Source organism: Globicephala melas, chromosome 20 (genome assembly GCF_963455315.2).
Source record: "Globicephala melas chromosome 20, mGloMel1.2, whole genome shotgun sequence".
In the NCBI taxonomy this organism is placed as follows: domain Eukaryota; kingdom Metazoa; phylum Chordata; class Mammalia; order Artiodactyla; family Delphinidae; genus Globicephala; species Globicephala melas.
In genome coordinates this window covers 6,788,208-6,808,993 of record NC_083333.1, presented here as the reverse complement: position 1 = coordinate 6,808,993, position 20,786 = coordinate 6,788,208, and the positions used below count along the sequence as shown (strand labels likewise).

The following is a 20,786-nucleotide window of genomic DNA, read 5'->3' as shown; positions in this document are numbered from 1 at the left end:
GCCAGGCGTGTAGCAACATAATACATTAGATCCTTTTGTCTGTTTTCTCTGGCTACTCAAAAATTTAAAGCAAAAAATGTGGGAACGTTAACCAAGTCTTTTGGTTCAAGGCACAAAATTTCTTTAAAAGTTTTTATTGGTCAAGGCCTGCCAGAGTTAAGACATTAGAACAGCATACTGTCACCAGGTACTGGAAGTACTCCTGCTGTAAGCAATTGATTTGGGTTTATTTGTTCTCATTAAATCTACATACTTATCAAAATTCCCTCCATTCCCAACCAAAGGTCCTGTTCAATACAGCTGTCCCAGGCTGCAGAAGAACTGATTACTAATGTAATACAGTTACACAAAAAATGTACCCTTCCAGGGATGGCACAGATGACAGCAAGAGCTCTCCTCTAAATGGACTGATAATGATAGGATCTTCTCTCTAAAATATATCAGAGCTCTCAAAGATAAAAATACACAAATCTTCACCACCCAGCCTCTCTGCCCACACAGGAAACCACCACGTTGTGAGAACATTTGTCACATAATGCACACATCAGGCCTCACAGGTGTTCGACAGGAATCACTAATGCTTGTTCCACGTGATGTCTTCCGTTAACCTGAAGCCTTTGGTTTATTTTGTGCAGCAAACCATTCATCACTTTTATCTTTTGCCATTGCCTATAGAAACAGAATTGGAATATTTATTTATTCTCAATCCATAAAATAAAACACATAGTCTACTTCATACCTCACTGCACTGCCCACAATCAAGAAATTAACAATTAAAAGATGTTCAGGGACTTCTATGGTGGCACAGTGGTTAAGAATCCGCCTGCTAACGCAGGGAACATGGGTTCGAGCCCTGGCCCGGGAAGATCCCACACGCCGCGGAGCAAATAAGCCCATGCCCTACAACTACTGAGCCTGCCCTCTAGAGCCTACGTGCCACAACTACTAAAGCCTACGTGCCTAGAGTCTGTGCTCTGCAACAGGAGAAGCCACCGCAATGAGAAGCCCACGCACCGCAACGAAGAGTAGCCCCCGCTCACTGCAACTAGAGAAAGCCCGGGCACAGCAACAAAGACCCAACGCAGCCAAAAAATTAATTAATTAATTAACTAAAAAAAGAAGAAAAAATGTTCATTCAGTATAGAGTCTTGTGTTTACTTTGACAGAGGATGCTGATGGGTATCAAGCAATCGCTTGTTAGTTCTCATTTTGCAGAGTAAAGGGCAGAGCCTGCAGCCGGAAAGTGCGGCTGATGCTGCCTGGAGAGCAGGCCAAGCACACCCCGCTGTGGGCTCTTTGGAACAGAAAGTGCTGTCATTCTCAAAGTCTGGGTGGGCTCTCAAGAATCTTTAGTGCTCAGGAGACTCAGTCTAATGATGAGGCCAAATGTGAAAAGCTATTTTGACGTCTTAGCAATGAGCCTGGAATGATTTCCTTTTTCCACGCCTCCTCCCACACCATTCCGCTGATGTTGGTACTGTTTGGTTTGGAACCTCTTAATTAAAAAAGAAGTCTTGTTAATAACAATATGTTTTGGTTCCACCAGAGTCCTTTTATCCTACCATTCCATGAGGTTGAGGTCATAGAAAGGGGCTTGTGGGCAGGGAGGGCAGGGGAGCCCAGCTTAAAACTGAAGTCTCTTTTTTAAAAATTTTATTTATTTATTTACTTATTTAGGCTGCTCTGGGTCTTCATTGCTGCGCAGGGGCTTTCTCTAGTTGTGGTGAGCGGGGGCTACTCTTCTTTGCGGTGCGCCGGCTTCTCATTGCGGAGCACGAGCTCTAAGCGCATGGGCTCAGCAGTTGTGGCTTGCGGGCTGCAGAGTGCAGGCTCAGTAGTTGTAGTGCATGGGCTTAGTTGCTCCCCGGCACGTGGGATCTTCCCGGACCCAGGGCTCGAACGTGTGTCCCCTGCACTGGCAGGTGGATTCTTAACCACTGAGCCACCCAGAGAAGCCCCTAAACCGTTTTTTAAATTACTGGATTGATGCTTTAGAGAGCTAGTGCTAGCAACAGGGATTGACTGGAAGGTGGGAGGAGGCTTTTGCAGTATTGCAGGTGAAAATGAGAGCTTTTTCAAAAGGGAAGTAGATAGACAAAGGATTTCAGAGGTAGAACTCACTCACTCAAAATGGATTAAAGACCTAAATGTAAGGCCAGACACTATAAAACTCTTAGAAGAAAACACAGGCAGAACACTCTATGACATGAATCACAGCAAGATCCGTTTTGACCCACCTCCTAGAGAAATGGAAATAAAAACAAAAATAAACAAATGGGACCTAATGAAACTTAAAAGCTTTTTCAAGGCAAAGGAAACTGTAAACAAGATGAAAAGACAACCCTCAGAATGGGAGAAAATATTTGCAAACAAAGCAATGGACAAAGGATTACTCTCCAAAATATACAAGCAGCTCATGCAGCTCAATATCAAAAAAACAAACCACCCAATCCAAAAATGGGCAGAAGACCTAAATAGACATTTCTCCAAAGAAGATATACAGATTGCCAACAAACACATGAAAGGATGCTCAACATCACTAATCATTAGAGAAATGCAAATCAAAACTGCAATGAGATATCATCTCACACCAGTCAGAATGGCCATCATCAAAAAATCTACAAACAATAAATGCTGGAGAGGGTGTGGAGAAAAGGGAACCCTCCTGCACTGTTGGTGGGAATATAAATTGATACAGCCACTATGGAGAACAGTATGGAGGTTTCTCAAAAAACTAAAAATAGAGCTACTATACAACCCAGTAATCCCACTACTGGGCATATACCCTGAGAAAACCATAACTCAAAAAGAGTCATGTACCACAATGTTCATTGCAGCTCTATTTACAATAGTCAGGACATGGAAGCAAGCTAAGTGTCCATCAACAGATGAATGGATAAAGAAGATGTGGCACATATATACAATGGAATATTACTCAGCCATAAAAAGAAATGAAATTGAGTTATCTGTAGTGAGGTGGATGGACCTACAGACTGTCATACAGAGTGAAGTAAGTCAGAAAGAGAAAAACAAATACTGTATGCTAACACATATATATGGATTCTAAAAAAAAGGGTTCTGAAGAACCTACGGGCAGGACAGGAATAAAGATGCAGACATAGAGAATCGACTTGAGGACATGGGGAGGGGGAAGGGTAAGCTGGGACAAAGTGAGAGAGTGGCATGGCATATATACACTACCAAATGTAAAACAGATAGCTAGTGGGAAGCAGCCACATAGCGCAGGGAGATCAGCTCGGTGCTTTGTGTCCACCTAGAGGGGTGGGAGGGAGATGCGAGAGGGAGAAGATATGGGATATATGTAAAGCAATTATACTCCAATAAAGATGTTAAAAAAAAAAAAGAATCCACCTGCCAATGCAGGGGACACGGGTTGGATCCCAGGTCCGGGAAGATCCCACATGCCGTGGAGCAATTAAACCCGTGCACCACAACTAATGAGCCCATGTGACTAGAGCCCATGCTCCACAGCAAGAGAAGCCACAGCAACGAGAAGCCTGCACAGAGCCCACGAGCCACAACTACTGAGCCCACACGCCTAGAACCCATGCTCCGCAACAAGAGAAGCCACTGTGATGAGAAGCCCACGCACCGCAATGAAGACCCAACGCAATGAAATAAATAAATAAGAGGTTGATATAAGGAGGCAATATAACACTGTGTTAACTGTAAAAAAAAAAAGGATATATTTTTTAAGTGTGACTATATCAATATTGTATATATGAAAATTCCTTAATTTTTGCTTTTTTTAAAACTTATTTTTATTGGAGTATGGTTCCTTTACAATGTTGTAATTTTCACTTTTCAAATCATCTTAAAATGTGTAAAATACTTAAGTATTTAGGGCTGAAATGCCATGATGTCTGAAATTTGCCTTAAAATTCTCCAACAAATATCCCCACTGCCGAAAAAACAAGTGGGGTGGAAAGGAATGATGAAAAATTATGGCAGAGTTGACTGGTGACAGTCACACAGGGATTTTGTACTCTTTTGTGTATATATGGAATTTTAAATCATGAAATATTAAAAATAAAATCTGTTACAGAAAGAAACGGACAAAAGACAACACACAAATGTTGGTGAGGATGCAGAGCAGCTGGAACTCTTCTATACATACATGGCCAATAGTGTAAAGCGGTTCAATCACTTTGGACAACTGTTTGGCAGTTTCTTAGAAAGTAAAAGCAATTCCCCTCCCAGGTATTTACCCAAGAGAAATGAAACACATGTCCATAAGAAGAGTTACGTGAGAATGTTCAGAGCAGTCTTCCTTAAAATAGATAAAAATCTGGAAAAAACTTCAATGTCCACCATTGGAAGAATGGATAAGCAAATTGTTATATTCATAAAATTGAATACCACTCAGCAAAGAAAAAAGAATTCTGGCATGTACAATTACACTGAGGAATCTCAAAAATGTTACATTGACTGAAAGAAGCCATTCCATCTATATGAAGTCCAAGGACAGACAAAATTCATATGACAGAATTCAGAACAGTAGTTGCTGCTGAGAGGAGGGGTTGGGACCTAGAAATGGGCACAACAGAACTTGCTATAACAATGAAAATACTCTATATTTTGAGTAGTGGTTATACGAGTATATGTAACTGTCAAAACTCATCAAAGTGGACACTAAACTTTCTGTACACTTTAATTCTATGTATATTTTACCGCAGTAACAACAATGAAAAATGCTCATTTAGAGCTTAGTGGGGAGTGGGAACTAGAAGTTAGGAAGTTGAGAATGGATGATGGCTGAAGCTCTGCGCAGAGATGACCAGAGTAACAGGTAACTTCTACTCAGAGAAGAGAAAGAATGTACAATGAGAGAGTAAAAGACAGCCAAGATGGGACCATGGGCAAAATCATTTCAGGATCAGTCACAGAAAAAGATGCCTGTGGCTGAGGGGAAGCTGTCAGAGAGATAGGAAGATGGCAGGATCCCCAACATCAAGGGAGAAGAGAGCTCAAAAGAGGAGGAAGTTGGGGACTTCCCTAGTGACGCAGTGGATAAGACTCCGTGCTCCAAATGCAGGGGGCCCAGGTTCGATTCCTGGTCAAGGAACTAGATCCCACACGCATGCCACAACTAAGGAGCCCACGTACTGCAACTAAGCAGCCCACAGGCCACAACGCAACTAAGGAGCCTGCGAGCCACAACTAAGGATACCGCCTGCTGCAACTAAGACCCGCACAACCAAATAAAAGTAAGTAAATAAATATTTTAAAATAAAAAAAGAGGAGGAAGTTGGTCAGTGATATGAGAGAGCAAGAAGAACAATCTAGCCAATTTGTCAACTAAGAGGTTGCCTGAGATTCTATTTTCCTTTATGGTAAAATTTGTAAACGCTATATTTTTTGTACATTTCCAGCTTTAATGAACAACAATTGAGTGTCCGTTATTATGTCAGCAGTTTGCCAAGCTCTATAAACAACACAACAATCCTATGAGGTGGATAATCTTATTTCCTCAAATTTTTGGATAAGAAACTACAGTTTAGAGACTTGAAGTAAATTTCTTAAGGTCAGTCACATAGATCCTAAGCGACAGAACCAGGACAGATTGATTCATTCCTTTCAGCAGCAGCAGCAGCAGAGTATTCACTGAGTTCCAGCTACATATGAGGTATGTGCTAGAAGCTGGGGTACAACACTGCATGCTGCTAAAAGATCGTGTTTGATGAGGATAGAAAAACAGTCACTGGATTTGGCAAGAGGAGGTCACCAATGATGTCAATGCGAGCGTCTCACTGTGTGACAGGAGCCAATGCAGAACAGAGTGAAGTGTGAATGGGAGGTAAGAAGTAGAAACGGCGTGTAGGGAGATTTTTAAAACAAATCTGGAGAAGGGATATGGGGTCAATAAAAGATTTTTAGAAGATACTAGAGTTAGTTTGTATGCTTATGAGAACAATTTGCTAGGAAGGAAGAGAACGATGCTGTAGAGTGGAGAAGAGATGACCAAGGGGCTAAGGTAGTGAGAAGGGGTGGCGTCGGGGCACTTCCGATCACCGAGCAGAACAGTGATGTATTTAGCAGCAGTGGTTCTCCAAGGCAGCCCGAGGTGGAGGGAAGGCACACATACTGCACCCAGATAAGAGTCACATAGGTGGCAATGAAGTTGACACAAGCCTCTGGCTCAAAAAGTCACCTCAAAAGGACACGGTTCTGAAAGTAAGAACTGGCCCTGATGCTTGGGTCCTTCTTCATACACACTTAACAGCACCCCCTTGAGCTGAAGGTGAGATAAATTTAGAAAAGAGACTCACGTCATCCAATAATTTGCTTCCCTCTGGATCCATCTTAGAGAGTTCTCGAAATGCTTCATCCCCCACAAAGCAAATTTCATGTCCATCCTACACCAAAAGAGAGAAAAGAAATTTGGCAAAAAGACACCTCAGAAGAAAGCCCTGCTGCAGCCTGTCCTGCTCCTAGGGAATACTTACAGGGTCGGCCAAAATGATAACTTGCACTGTTGCTTTCCCTGGAGTGTCCAGACTCACCAGGGGAGTCAGAATCTTCTGGTTCTCCCTTTTCATCAAATCTTCTAAGTCTGACAACTTGAGGAAAACAAAAAAGCAAAGTGAGCAAGGGGTCCCACACCACTCTTGGGCTGTGGTCCTCGAAAGCCCCAGAGGAATCTCAGATCAACCAGAAAACTCTGGCGCCACTTGTTTGATTTTATATCTCAGCTGCTCGAGACAACTGCTGAACTTGATACCAAAGCCACAATCAACATGAACCTAGAGAAGGGAGGGTCAAGTTTCCTAGCTGTTTGAACTAGCTAGTCACAGAGTTTAAACAAAAGACCTGGTACCAAACATTACCTCTTTCTGGGGGCAAGAAAAGGCAATTCGTCCAAAAGCTGTTGCATGAACAACTGCCCCTTGGATGCCCTGTAGCTCCAGCTTACACTGAAAAGACATGAGAAAGCGGGTTTATTTTTAGGAACAGGTTACGTGGTAAAAGAAAAAAATTCAAACAGGGCTAAAGGAATAAAGTAAATTCTCAGTCTCCCTCTTACTCTCACCCCAGAGGCAACCAGTCAGCAGGCATCCACAGGCATATAGCCTTTTTTCTTTTTTACACAAATGGTAGCATAATTTATGCACCATTCTGTCCCTTGTTTTTCTCCAATTAATGTTACCATCTCAGCACATAGAGACTCGCCTCATTCTTTTTGATGGCTGCTTACTAATCCATTCTATGGATGAACCATAAATGGTTGAACTATTGCTTGAATCCACAGGGCATTTAGGTTATTTCTTATATTTTGCTATTACGAACAATGCCGCAGCAGATAACCTTGTACATACTTCTTTGTGCATGTGTAGGATAAGTACGTTTGTAAAATAAATTCCTAGGAGTAGACCTTCTGGCTTAAAGTAAAAGGACTAAATCATGCTCAAATGCTAAGTTATTAAGAGAAAAAGAAAAAAAGATTATCATTACAGCATTAAATCTTGCCTACATCTCTTCTGACTCAGCAAATCCACTCCTGAAAGGACACATTCCCCCAATATAAACAAAGGTAATATCTGGGTGGTGAGCTTACCAGCACTTTTAATTTTCTTCTGTCCTAAATATTGAATTACTATGAAGAAACTATGAGAATAACCTTCATGTTAACTTTATTTATAAGCCAAACTCATAGTAACAGATTATTTCTCTCCAAGATTGCTCACCTGGTTATCAGCATAGCCCAGCAAAGCCCTCTGCTTCTTTTCATCTTTTTCATAAATTTTCATTCCCAGTAGATTAGACCAGTAGTTCAAGGACTTCTGAAGATCAGACACTGCTAGAGTTACTTTTAATACAGGATCTGTAGGGTAACGAAACAGCAGGAATGAACAGGGCAGTGCAAAGGAATGGAACGGAAGGACCCAAACAGGCTCAAGTATATATAAGAATTTAGTTTATAAGAAAGGGATTTTAAGTCAGTGTGAAAGGGCAGATTATTCAATAAAGATAAACGGCATTAAGATAACTGGCTTCCGCGGAGCAACTAAGCCCATGCACCACAACTACTGAGCCTACGTGCCACAACTACTGAAGCCTGCATGCCTAAAGCCCGTGCTCCGCAACAAGAGAAGCCACCACAATGAGAAGCCCGTGCACCGCAATGAAGAGCAGCCCCCGCTCACCGCAACTAGAGAAAGCCCACGCACAGCAACAAAGACCCAACGCAGCCAAAAATAAATAAATAATTAAAAAAAAAAAAAGATAACTGACTTCTTATTTGGTGGGAAGAAGCTACACCTTTAAACTAAATGGCAAAATACATTCCTAATGAGTTAAAGGATTGTTTAAAGACTGAAACCGTGAAAATACTAGAAATGGGTGATTATTTAAACAATTTTGGGGTGGAGAAAGACTTTTTTTTATAAATAAGATTTTTAAAATATTTATTTTATCTATCAATTTATTTTGGCTGCGTTGGGTATTTGTTGCTGTGTGCAGGCTTTCTCTAGCTGTGGTGAGCGGGGGCTACTCTTTGTTGCGGTGCACGGGCTTCTCATTGCGGTGGCTTCTCCTGTTGTGGAGCACGGGCTCTAGGTATGAGGGCTTCAGTAGCTGTGGCGCACAGGCTCAGTAGCTGTGGCTCGCGGGCTCTAGAGCACAGGCTCAGTAGTTGTGGCGCATGGGCTTAGTTGCTCCGCGGCATGTGGGATCTTCCCAGACCAGGACTCGAACCTGTGTCCCCTGCATTGGCAGGTGGATTCTTAACCACTGTGCCACCAGGGAAGCCCAGAAAGATCTAATCTGACACTAAAGATAGAAAAACCATGAAGAAAAAAATGTGCTAGGTTAATTACATGAAATGGAAAACCCCTAGACAACAATCAAAAAAAAGGATTACTATCAAAATTAAAGAATAAAACAAAGTAGGAAACATTTTTTTAACAACATATATGACAAAAAGTCCTTAATATTTAAATCACCTTTAAACATCATAAGGAAAAGATGCACGTCCTGGAAAAATAAGCAAAAGGCACGAAGCAGTAATCCACAAAAGGAGGAACTGGAACAGTCAATGAACATATGAATGCATGTTTGACCTCACAAAGAAATTAGAATTCAAATAAGGGGCTTCCCTGGTGGCGCAGTGGTTGAGAATCCGCCTGCCAATGCAGGGAAAACGGGTTCGAGCCCTGGTCTGGGAAGACCCCACATGCCGCGGAGCAACTAGGCCTGTGAGCCACAACTACTGAGCCTGCGCATCTGGAGCCTGTGCTCTGCAACAAGAGAGGCCACGACAGTGAGAGGCCTGCGCACTGCGATGAAGAGTGGCCCCCACTCGCCACAACTAGAGAAGCTCTCGCACAGAAACGAAGATCCAACACGCCAAAAATAAATAAATAAATAGAATTCAAATAAAACATTTTGTTATCTAATTAGCAAATAATTTTAAAAGTTCACAGTGTTAACTGTTATAGTACAGGGGGAAAAAACCACAATCATGTAATAATGGCAGAGTGTAAATTAGTACGTTTCTGAGCAACAATTTGACAAAATGTATCTAAAAACCCTCCACTGCTTTTGAAAGAGCAATCCCATTTTCAGCAATTAAAGAAGTGACTGCGGATGTATGAAGGCCTTTTGTCACAAAGACATTCATCACAGTGTTGCTCATAACAACGAAACACCAGAGACAACATGAATATCTAACAACAGACAACTGTTTCTCTTCCTACAATGTCACACAATGGAATCCCATATATATTTAATTATATATTTATTTCTTTTGATAAAAGATTGGAAAGATATACTCTAAAATGTTAACAGGGACTACCCTGGTGGTACAGTGGATAAGACTCTATGCTCCCAATGCAGGGGGCCCGGGTTCGATCCCTGGTCAGGGAACTAGATCCCATATGCATGCTGCAACTAAGACCCAGTGCAACCAAATAAATAAAATAAGTAAAATGTTAACAGTGGTTATCTCTTTTCTTCTTCCTTATTTTTGCGTATCTGTGTGTCTAGGGGAAAAAAATCTATTTTTTTTGTAAAAAGAATAAAAGTTATATTTAAACACTTATCATTATTGGAAACTTTTATAGTGTAAAATGACTTTTTAAATTTACATATTAATTCATTTAAAAATAATATTACATTTTTTTTGTGAAAAACAACTTGTGTTTTCCAAAACAAGCAATGACAAGAACAGCATCGTTTTACGTTTTTGTGAATCTCTTTAAGGTCTGGATTAGTAGAAGATAGCTGGATTCTTACATCTGCTTCTGTACCCTGTCTGTTGCAATATATTGTTTAGTTGAAGCATATGAAGAAACTCCAGCTTCTGAGACATAAGTTGTTTGAGGAGTATCTTAAAAGTCTTTTTGGATAGTCTTTTTAGATATTACACTAAAATTTTTCTTTAAGGAGTTTGTAAAGTGACTTTTTGAAGAGCTGTTCCAAGTCTGTATCTGACTAGGATAAATTCAGTGCATTTTCCTTCAGTTTTCACTGCCTTAGTCCCGTTTTCTAGACAAGCAATACCATGGCTAAAGCAAGGTGTTTCTCACAGGTGCCTCTACCTGGCAGACTGTTTTAGTTTTCCCCATTCACTGAGACATCAACAAATTCCAGGTGATTCAGACCCTGAAGGGAGGTAGGGGCAGGAACAGTCATAGTGGGTGAAACTACACAGGAGTGATTCATTCAAAGAAGTATGGACACCAGGCTAGACTTATAGATTTGACTGTATCACCAACCAGAAATTAATGCCCCAAAGGTATTATCATTCCAAAGAACAAAAACATCTTATGATGAATCTAGCGACTGTCATACAGAGTGAAGTAAGTCAGAAAGAGAAAAACAAATATCGTTTATTAACGCATATATGTGGAACCTAGAAAAATGGTACCGGTTTGCAGGGCAGAAATTGAGACACAGATGTAGAGAACAAACGTATGGACTCCAGGGGGGGAAAGTGGTGGGAGGTGGTGGTGGTGTCATGAATTGGGAGATTGGGATTGACATATATACACTAATATGTATAAAATGGATAACTAAAAAGAACCTGCTGTATAAAAAATAAAATTCAAAAAACAAATAGTGACCAGGGCTTCCCTGTGGCGCAGTGATTGAGAGTCCGCCTGCCGATGCAAAGGACGTGGGTTCGTGCCCCGATCCGGGAGGATCCCACGTGCCGCAGAGCGGCTGGGCCCGTGAGCCATGGCCGCAGGGCCTGCGCGCCCGGAGCCTGTGTTCTGCAACGGGAGAGGCCGCAGCAGTGAGAGGCCCGCGTACCGCAAAAAAATAAAAAAAATTAAAAATTAAAAAATTAAAAATAGTGACCAAAGAAAAGATTCTATGGGGCTTCCCTGGTGGCGCAGTAGTTGAGAGTCTGCCTGCTGATGCAGGGGACACAGGTTCGTGCCCCGGTCTGGGAAGATCCCACATGCCGCGGAGCGGCTGGGCCCGTGAGCCATGGCCGCTGAGCCTGCCCGTCCGGAGCCTGTGCTCCGCGACGGGAGAGGCCACAACAGTGAGAGGACCGCAAAAAAAAAAAAAAAAAAAAAAGATTCTATGGAAAACTTTTCAAGTTATTTGGAGGTAATCAAGATGATGTCATTAGAAAATATTTGAATTTTAATGTCAATACCCTAAATTGATATCTTTGGAATATAAAAACCAAATCTAGAAAGCAAAGAAAAAAAACCTTATGATTGTGAGGTCCTGTATTATTTTATGTACTGAAACATCATTAAGACTAGGGAAAAAATGTATAATGGAATGAGTGGCAGGAGTTAAGTTTCAAAGTTAGTATATAAAACACCTATCACCTATCAATAAAAATACTCATAGGAATCCCTTACATTACCAGTGAAGTTCAGAAATACCATCTCTCAGTACGTCCCACAGTACCAGCCTAACCTCCCACACTGGAACATCGCTCTTTCTTTTGCTGAGCTCCAGATGAAAAGCAAGTAGCACTGGGGACTTCCCTACTGCCTTCCAATGCAGGGGATGAGGGTTCGATCCCTGGTCAAGGAACTAAGATCCTACTTGCTGCGGGGCAACTACAGAGCCCGCCGCGCCCTACAGCCCATGCGCCACAACTAGAGAGAAGCCTGCCTGCCACAACTAAGACCCAACGCAGCCAAATAAATAATAAATAAATAAATATTAAAAAAAAAAGAAAGAAAAGCAAGTAGCAATAAACACAACTGTCAGGCTCAGTCTGAGGGGCCTTGGGGACTTGAGGCAGACCAGCGGGGAAAGAGAATGTCTTCACCTCAGGTGCACTTAGGGGCCTGTGTTCACTGATTGAATGACAGGCAGAAGTGCCCTTGCTATTCACCAGTATTTTTTTTTCCCTTTTCTTGCTTTTGTTTTTCTCTTGGCAGAGCAGGTAGCAGAATTTGCAGGAATTAAATACATGTGTGACGAGGATGCCTCGTACGTGAAACGTCATGCGGTTTCTCTCCCACTCACTGCGGCAGTCAGAGCGGTGGGCTCCTCACTTCATTCACCCACACTGACCAAGAGCCAGCACTGTAGTCTGGGAAACTGACCTTAGCTGCAAGATACGACTAACCGGTCTAAGGATAATCCTATTTCTCTTGCCTGCCAGCGATTGGTTCAGGAGCAGGCATGGGAATCAATTCTGACCAGGAAGTTGCTGGAAGATTCTGGGAAAGTTTTGCTGTGCTCTTAAAAAAGAGCCACAGGAAGTCAGTTTCTCTTCCTCCTACCAGATGAGAATGTGGAGGCAGGTAGCCCCAACTGCTACTGGCAGCCACCCTACAACCCTGAGAGGGAGAAGCAGACCCTTGAGGACAAGAGGATGCAGAGAGAGAAGATTTGGGTTCTTGATGCCATTGCTGAGCTGCTGAATCAACTAACCCTGAAGTCTTTCCTACCCAGAGAATGCCTGCTCTGTGAACTAAAACATTTTCTTACCGTTCAAGCTACAGTTGGGTACCTAATATCTGCAGCTGGAAGTATCCTAAACAGATACATTACCAGTAGAATAGATAGAACCAGTCCAGAACCCCTACAGTGATGCACTCAAATTCTGATATGAGAATATAATTTCTTAGAGGACAAATAACAACACTGGCTTGGGAAAGATGTGTCATGTCAATATAGAAAGACTCCACAGGAGACAGAAATTGAGCTCCCTCTCTCCTTCCATCAGAAGCCTTTAGACAGAGGGCTTTTGTCAGTGTGGGGATAATTACCTGACTGAGGTGGACTGCGGTTCTGCAAATAGAACTTATATCCTCCTGGGGCTTTGGTTTCAAAAACACCTTCTGCCACTTCACTGAGTGGCCACTCCAGCTTCCTGGCGTTGCTGACAGCCTGGCTAGAAGCGAGCGTGATACCCTATGGCAAACAACAGTATCATCCAAGTGCGTAATCACAACAGATCTTTTATAGAAGGTAATGAAGCAAAACCCCACTGCCTTTACATCAAATCACCTAAGATTTAATTGGCATTCAAAATTTTCTGCTAGTAATTTTGAAGTAGGTTTTGGACATTTTTCTCCCACAAAGATTCTAAACTTTGTGAATTGTAGGACAGAAACACAAATGCCAGAGAAAGTTGATTCATTTAATACCAAAGATAATCTCTCCTCACTTTTGAGATCTGGTCAGAGAAATCTTGATCTTACCGTTGGTTCGCCAGCTACTTATTTAAAATGTTCTCTTTTTAATTTTGCTTTTTAAACCAAAATACATAAACCAACTATCGAGGCATTCTTTATTTAAATTAATCAAAATGCCTAAGAATGCACACTATACCTTCCGACGTGCCCGGCCTCGTTTCTAGCCTGGACTGCAGATCAGCCTCTCTCTGCCTCCAGTCTTGTCAATCCATCATCCACTCTGCAGCCGGAGTAAACTTTCTGAAACCCACCCTACAGTCTATCTCAAGACGGCAACCCCATGCTGTTGTTCCTCTGCTTAAAACCCTTGATGGCTCTTCATTTCACTCACAGATGGCTTACGATGGCCTGAAAGGGCCAAGACAATCTGACCCATGTCATTTCTGAGCCCCCCTCCTCCCCCTCTCCCCTGGCTCTTTTCCAGCCATGCTGGCCTCCTCACGTTTTCTAAAACGTGCCAGGCGCTGTCTGAGGGCTTTTGCACCGGCTGTTTCCTAGCTGAAATGCTCTTCCCCGAGATATCCACACGGCTAACTCCCTTATCTCCAAGACTTTGCTCAGATGTCACCTCCTCATGGAAACCTGCTCTCAACGCCCCACTTAAAATTAAAAGTGGGGGCTTCCCTGGTGGCACAGTGGTTGAGAGTCTGCCTGCTGATGCAGGGGACACGGGTTCGTGCCCCGGTCTGGGAAGATCCCACATGCCACGGAGCGGCTGGGCACGTGAGCCATGGCCGCTGAGCCTGCGCGTCCGGAGCCTGTGCTCTGCAATGGGAGAGGCCACAACAGTGAGAGGCCCGCGTACTGCAAAAAAAATAAATAAATAAAACTGGTCATTTGCCCCATACTCCCAACCCCCCTTATCCTGTTCTGTTCTTACCCCATTACAATAATCACCTTTAAAATATTCAATAACATATATTACATTATATTATATTATTTATTCATTCATTGAAATTTATTTTTTTATTTTATTTTATTTTTTGCCATATGCAGGCCTCTCACTGTTGTGGCCTCTCCCGTTGCGGAGCACAGGCTCCAGACGCGCAGGTTCAGCGGCCATGGCTCACGGGCCCAGCCACTCCATGGCACGTGGGATCCTCCCGGACCGGGCACGAACTCGTGTCCCCTGCATCGGCAGGCGGACTCCCAACCACTGCATCACCAGGGAAGCCTCATTGAAATTTATTATTTGTTGTCTGTCAGGCCCTGGGCCCCCTCCCCTACCAGGCACAGATTTCTGTCTGTTTTGTTCACCGCTTATCCGAAGTTCGTGGAACAGTGCCTGGCACATAGCAGGCACTCAATAATAAATAATTTAATACATAGGTCATTTCACATATTTGTTAACATATGCACAAACTAAACTCCTAGAAGTGAAACTGCAAGGTCAAAGGGTAAAGGCACTAATTATTTTGATACTGCCAAACTTGAGGCTGTACCACTTCACACTCTTATTAGTAATGCATGAGTGTGGCAGTTTTCCCACACCCTTCCTCACAGTGTGTTATCACACCTTTTGATTTCTGCCAATCTGATAGATGACAAATGGCAGCTCGGAAGTTGAACATCTTTTTCAATGTTTAAGAGACTTCCTCTTCTTTTCACTATACAGGGGTTCTTTATACATATGGGAGTTCTATTTAACCTGTTTTTCTTTGTGTTCCATGAACTGAGGAGTAGCACAGAAGGCACCTTTCATCAGGGCTCTCTTACTACCAAAGTCTCCTGGGAAGACCCACAGTAGAGCCACCAAGCTGTTCTCCACCTACATGGCTTCTAGTACCTGCAGGCCCACTGATCAACATTTGACCTGAGCCGATTAAATGTTTATGGCACCAAGATGGTTTTGCTCTTTTTTTTTCTCCCTGATTTAAATTTGGAGAGTAAAGAAAAGAAAGATAAGGAGAAACACAGAGACCCTCATATACACTCAATCACCAAATCCTATGAACTCTACCTCTGACATCTCTCAAATCCATCCTCTCCCTCCCTCCCCCACTACTGCTGCGTTTGTTAGTTACGGAACTGCAGGTTGCTGTGTATCCTGTGTGCTGGTGGCATCACTTCCAGTCCTGCTCCCTGCCAACCCAACCTCCCTGCTCTAGCCACGGATTCTTGTGCATGGCAAATACTGCATCATTCCCCTGCTTAAAAGTGGCTCCACTCTGCTTTCAGAATAAAGTCTGAACGTCCTGATATGATGTGGCCCCTGCTCACTCCTCCAGCCTCAACTCTACTCTCCCTTCTTCACACACTAAGCTCCAGCCAGAGTGAGTCACTCACAGTTCTCTTAGCGCCATGCTCCCTCTCACCTCCAGGCCTGTGCACATGCTGAGGACAGCCATCTCACCCTCCCACCCTGCCCCCCTCACCCTGCTCAGACATCACTTCTGGGAAGCCGTCCCTGAACTCTCATCTGTCTGAGCACAGGCTGGAAATTCCTCCTGTGTGTTCCCACATTCCCCTGTTCTTATCCCTATCTTAGAACTTATCACACGGTATTCTTGTTGTCTCTTTACCTGTTTCCCCCATCAGACAGGAAACTGCTTAGGCCAGGGAACATACTCTAAATGGTATCCCCAGGACTAACAAGGTACATGGCATAGAGCAAGTCACAATAAATATCTGTTAAATGAATAAATTAGTGAGAGGCATGGAGACTGAGAAAGAGAAATGTATTAATATGTTATATCTGAGCAGTCCTTTCCATTTACAAAACACTTTTATATATATCTGGTCCTACAAACTTCAATCTAGGTACCATTATTTTAACATGAGTTAACAGGAATAGCGAGATCAAATGAGCAAAATAACATCTAGCATGAGGTAGAGCTGCTCAGTAGATTCTGGGTAAGAATCAGTTACTCCTCTCTTGCTATGTATTTGGGCCCAGTGACATTCCCTCTCGCACACAGTAACTGCTCAGCAAATGACAGACACTATTACTATAACAGGTGCACAATAACTTGAATTCTTGAATGCATTAATGAATGCGGTGCATGCAATGACACCTTCTTTCTATCCTTAAAACCTTCTCAGATTTTTCTCTGACTAGCATTCACTGCAATCACTCACCCCAATCACAACTGTCCACTAGAGAGAAAATATTTCCCTGGATGGTGATGAGGACCTGACGAACCATTGACTCTGGCCCTTCCACCTCCTGAGATTCAGTCATTCCCCCAGGGGAGTCTTGTCTCCTTCAAACCTGTCTCTAAGTCTTGAGCTTGATTCCTAAGTGGTGGGAGAACACATTTCACCCTGAGCCAGCTTGGAGACAGGGGCCCAAGCAGGTTTCTTGGTTTTGTTCTTTTTTAAATAGAAAATATCAAAAAACTAATCACTAAACCGCACCCCAAAGCCATCAATCAGTAGTCGTTATCTACAGCCGTATCAGTGACCTCTCTAAAAGGTACAGCCAAAAATCTGCTAGAACAAAATGATATTTACCATGAAGTCATTGCCAAGCTTGTAGTTGCCAATGCCGTAATTGTAAGTCAGTTCTACAACAAAATGATCATCCTCAGGTCCAAATCCCACCATTGTTTTACTCCATTTTCCATCATAAGGCCTAGAAAAATGAAAAAAAAAATGAACCCAGTGACCACAGACAAAATCTGCTTCAGGTTGCCCCCAAAGAACTATTGGGACAAAGAGGTGGGCAGTCCCTTCTGGTCCTCCAAGTACCCATAAGGATGAGATGACCTCAGCCGGTGCTAAGAGCAGCTGTGCACAGCGCTCATGGGCCCCATCACCAAAGGCTCAAAAGACCATTTGTCTGGCACTTACTTGAGGGAAAGATTCGTTTACCTTTTCTTTAAAGTAGGGAGCTGAATCCTATAGGGACAGCCGTCCCACCTGACCTTAACTCATTTTTTGCCTACTTGTCAAGCATGCAATTCCCATCAGGCCTTGGAATTTCTCAGCTTGCCATGGTTACTAAGCTTAAGAGATACTCCATAAGACACTGCTTCATCCACAGCATATACTTATTTGTGACCCTGAAGCTGCCTCCCTAATTTATTGCCTCCTTAATTTATTCTACTGCCTTCTACTCGCTTTGAGAAACTGCTTTCTGTTCTTCAGGGGTATTCAGAGACTAAAGAAGATTTTAAGAAACAAGGGGTCATACCCATTACAGGCAGCTCTGCAGCCTTCCTCAAATTCCTCATGCCGAAGAATCTGGTAAGGGAATGAGAATTAATGGCAAAGTTGTCCTAGTAGTACACACAGCATATTTAGCACAAACTAAAATGTCAAAACACAGACATTATTATTTGTAAGCTTTCTGTGTAAAACAAACAAAAGATAACGAGCTGTATATCTTTCCCAGGCTGGAAGTAGTAGAGGTAAGAAAGATCGGCTTGATACCAAGGGTCAGGCAACCAACCAAAGTTGTAAATCTATTATATTTTGATCGGGAAGCAGTACTGTGTAGTGAAAAAAGTGTGGCCTTCACTTAGTAGTTGTGTAACTCTGAGAACAACATATTAGGATCTGAGTCTCCTAATATGTTGTGAAAATAGATAATTTATTAAAGCATTTGACACAGAACCTACTACACAGTAGGCTCTCAATGTGTCAGTTTCTGTTTTCCTTTTTGAGTCCCACAGCTCTTGCTCCAGTTCAAGCTCCCATCACATCTCTCACAGACTATTAGAAATCATCTTATTGATCTCTTTCCTTAATACCACCATAAAATTAAGTCCCTAAAGCACAGCTCTGATCACACCACTGCCCTGTTCTAAAATGTAAGAGAGCTCCCCACTTTTTATGACATCAAATCCAAATTCCTTAGCATATTATTCAAGATACTATCAGGGACTTCCCTGGTCGTCCAGTGGTTAGGACCCCGCGCTCTCACTGCCAGGGCTGGGGTTTGATCCCTGGTCAGGGAACTAAGATCCCGTAAGCCGTGTGGAGCAGCCAACAACAACAAAAAAAAAAACCCAAAAAACTAAAGGCACATAAAACTAGTGGTGCTTCCCAAACATATCTTAACTTTGCATTGGCTGTTCAGTTTTTCTAGTATACTCCTCCCTCTAATCTAGGTCTATGGATATCCCACCTATCTCTAGAGGTCACCTCAAGTACAAGGTCTCCATGAATTATTTCCTGAGGACCAGGTTAGAGTTAAAGCTCTCTTACTGTTGTACTTTTATAATAATGGTAGCTAACACTTACATAAGACATACCATGTGTCAAATACTACACATATAATAATGTGTTTAATCTTTACAACCACCCTTTTATCAATGAGGAAACACATTAAGAGAGAGCTCTGTGGTTTTCCATCATCAAATTTCAAGTACCGTTACCATCAGCAATGTACAATTCCCACCCCCATTCCAAGCCAGGAGCTTTAATTGAGGACAGATACCAGGGTTATTTTCATCTTTGTCACCAAAGCCCAACACAGAACCATGAAGTGGGTGATGTTTTTTAAATGACTGATGAATTCAGGTAACTCCCTTTGCACTCCATGTCTCCTGCGGTGTCTTTACATTAAATCGCACTCTTGCACACTGTAAACAAAGAATGTCGCCTGCAACTCCATTTCTACAAGGACCAGGGCATCAGCTACTGCAGTGGCCCACCAACAGTGCACCTTGAAGGGAATTCAGGATGGAGAAAAACAAGAAGCATTCCATGCTTTGGATGCTGGCCCTAGATATTTAAGATGCATATCTAAGGAATAATTTCAATGAATCCAGAACCCATCTTCTGGGACTTCCCTGGTGGTGCAGTCCTTAAGAATCCGCCTGCCAATGCAGGGGACCACTTCCTGGACCGGGAAGATCCCACGTGCCGTGGAGCAACTTAGCCCATGAGCCACAACTACTGAGCCTGCACTCTAGAGCCCCCAAGCCACAACTACTGAAGCCCACGCGCCTAGAGCCCATGCTCCGCAACAAGACAAGCCACCGCAATAAGAAGCCCGCGCACCGCAGTGAAGAGTAGCCCCCACTCGCCGCAACTAGAGAAAGCCCGTGCTTAGCAAGGAAGACCCAATGCAGCCAAAAATAAATAAATAAGTTTATTTTTAAAAATCCCAAGTTAAAAAAAAAGAAAGAAGCATTAACTTGAGATGTCTGTTTTTGTGATTAGCAGTAATCTTTTGATGTTCAACTACGTGGTTTTGTTTTTTTTTCCCCCCAGAAAAAAACTCATATATATTCTAGCTCCGCCCTTGCCTCTTCGGGGCAGTTCCTCAGAGCTATCTGAGAGGCTGTCTTCCAGGCTATAGTCCTCAGTAAGGTTCCCAAAAAGAACTTAACTCGAAAATTTTAGGTTATGCATTTTTGTTTCAGTTGACAACATCTAAAGTCCCTGCTTATCAGGAAGCTCCCCAATAGCTTCCACCAGCGCTTGCCACCCAGGTGATCTCTGCAGAATCACAGCTGCTCAGAGCTGGAGAGAGGCGACTTCCAGGTGTTGGAGACGAGGATGGCTTCTCACTTCACACTTAGATCTGGACTATGGAGAGAAGAATTGGAGCACTCACCCAGAGACTTAATATCCAAGAGACCATTCAAACCAGCAACAAGAGAAGCAGAACTCTGACTAATGCTGATATCTAAACCGAAAGGCTCCAAACCAGAAGAGAGTCATTGTTCACCGGAGATTATATATAACTTTTTATTTACTGCCTTTCCCACTAGACTAGAAGCTTCGCAAGGGCAGGAATAAACATTCGTGAATAAACTTAAATGAAAGAACGTGTGTGGGCAACACAATCGGCGACTAGTAAGTGTGACCCCCTTTCAAAGTCCATCTAACCCAAGCCGCGACTCACGGCTCTTCCTGAAGTTGAAAACCACAGAGCTAATGGGAAGTCTAGGGGCTAAGGTCGGACACCCGGGTTCCCGCTGAAATCCACATCACACCCTTTTCTCCCCTCCCTCGGCCATGTGGGGCTCAGCCTCCCGCGACCCCCTCGCGCGCCAACCCCTCTCCGCCCCGTCTCCACCTTCATTCCCAGGACATCACGATAGAAACAAGCCGTCTGGAAGCGGTTTCCCACTTTGAACACGAAGTGCAAAGATCGACGAGACGCCATGACCAGCCGTTACTCGTACAGCGCCGCACAGCCCACAGAGGATGCCGGCGCGGTAGTGACGTCACTGATCACCGCCGGCGCGC

General features: G+C 43.1%; 1 protein-coding gene across 1 annotated transcript; it reads right to left on the bottom strand.

Annotated features, from left to right (window-relative positions):
* Window positions 1-118: 118 nt before the first annotated feature.
* GLOD4 (glyoxalase domain containing 4) lies at window positions 119-20,769 on the bottom strand. Its single transcript, XM_030861899.2, has 9 exons — window positions 20,614-20,769; window positions 17,776-17,825; window positions 17,094-17,214; window positions 13,212-13,356; window positions 7,707-7,843; window positions 6,849-6,935; window positions 6,468-6,581; window positions 6,291-6,377; window positions 119-669 (listed from the first exon to the last, which is right to left on the bottom strand). Exons 1-9 carry the CDS (start codon window positions 20,701-20,703, stop codon window positions 604-606), a joined length of 897 nt encoding a protein of 298 aa, XP_030717759.1. The 5' UTR covers window positions 20,704-20,769; the 3' UTR covers window positions 119-603.
* Window positions 20,770-20,786: the final 17 nt, after the last annotated feature.

Coding starts and splice junctions, on each gene's coding strand:
- GLOD4 (XM_030861899.2), bottom strand. CDS start 20,703: ATGGCGTCTCGTCGATCTTTGCACTTCGTGTTCAAAGTGGGAAACCGC. Junction 13,357..17,093: donor AGCTTGGCAATGACTTCATG/GTAAATATCATT, acceptor TGTTTGCCATAG/GGTATCACGCTCGCTTCTAG. Junction 6,582..6,848: donor TTTCTTGCCCCCAGAAAGAG/GTAATGTTTGGT, acceptor GTTTTCCTCAAG/TTGTCAGACTTAGAAGATTT.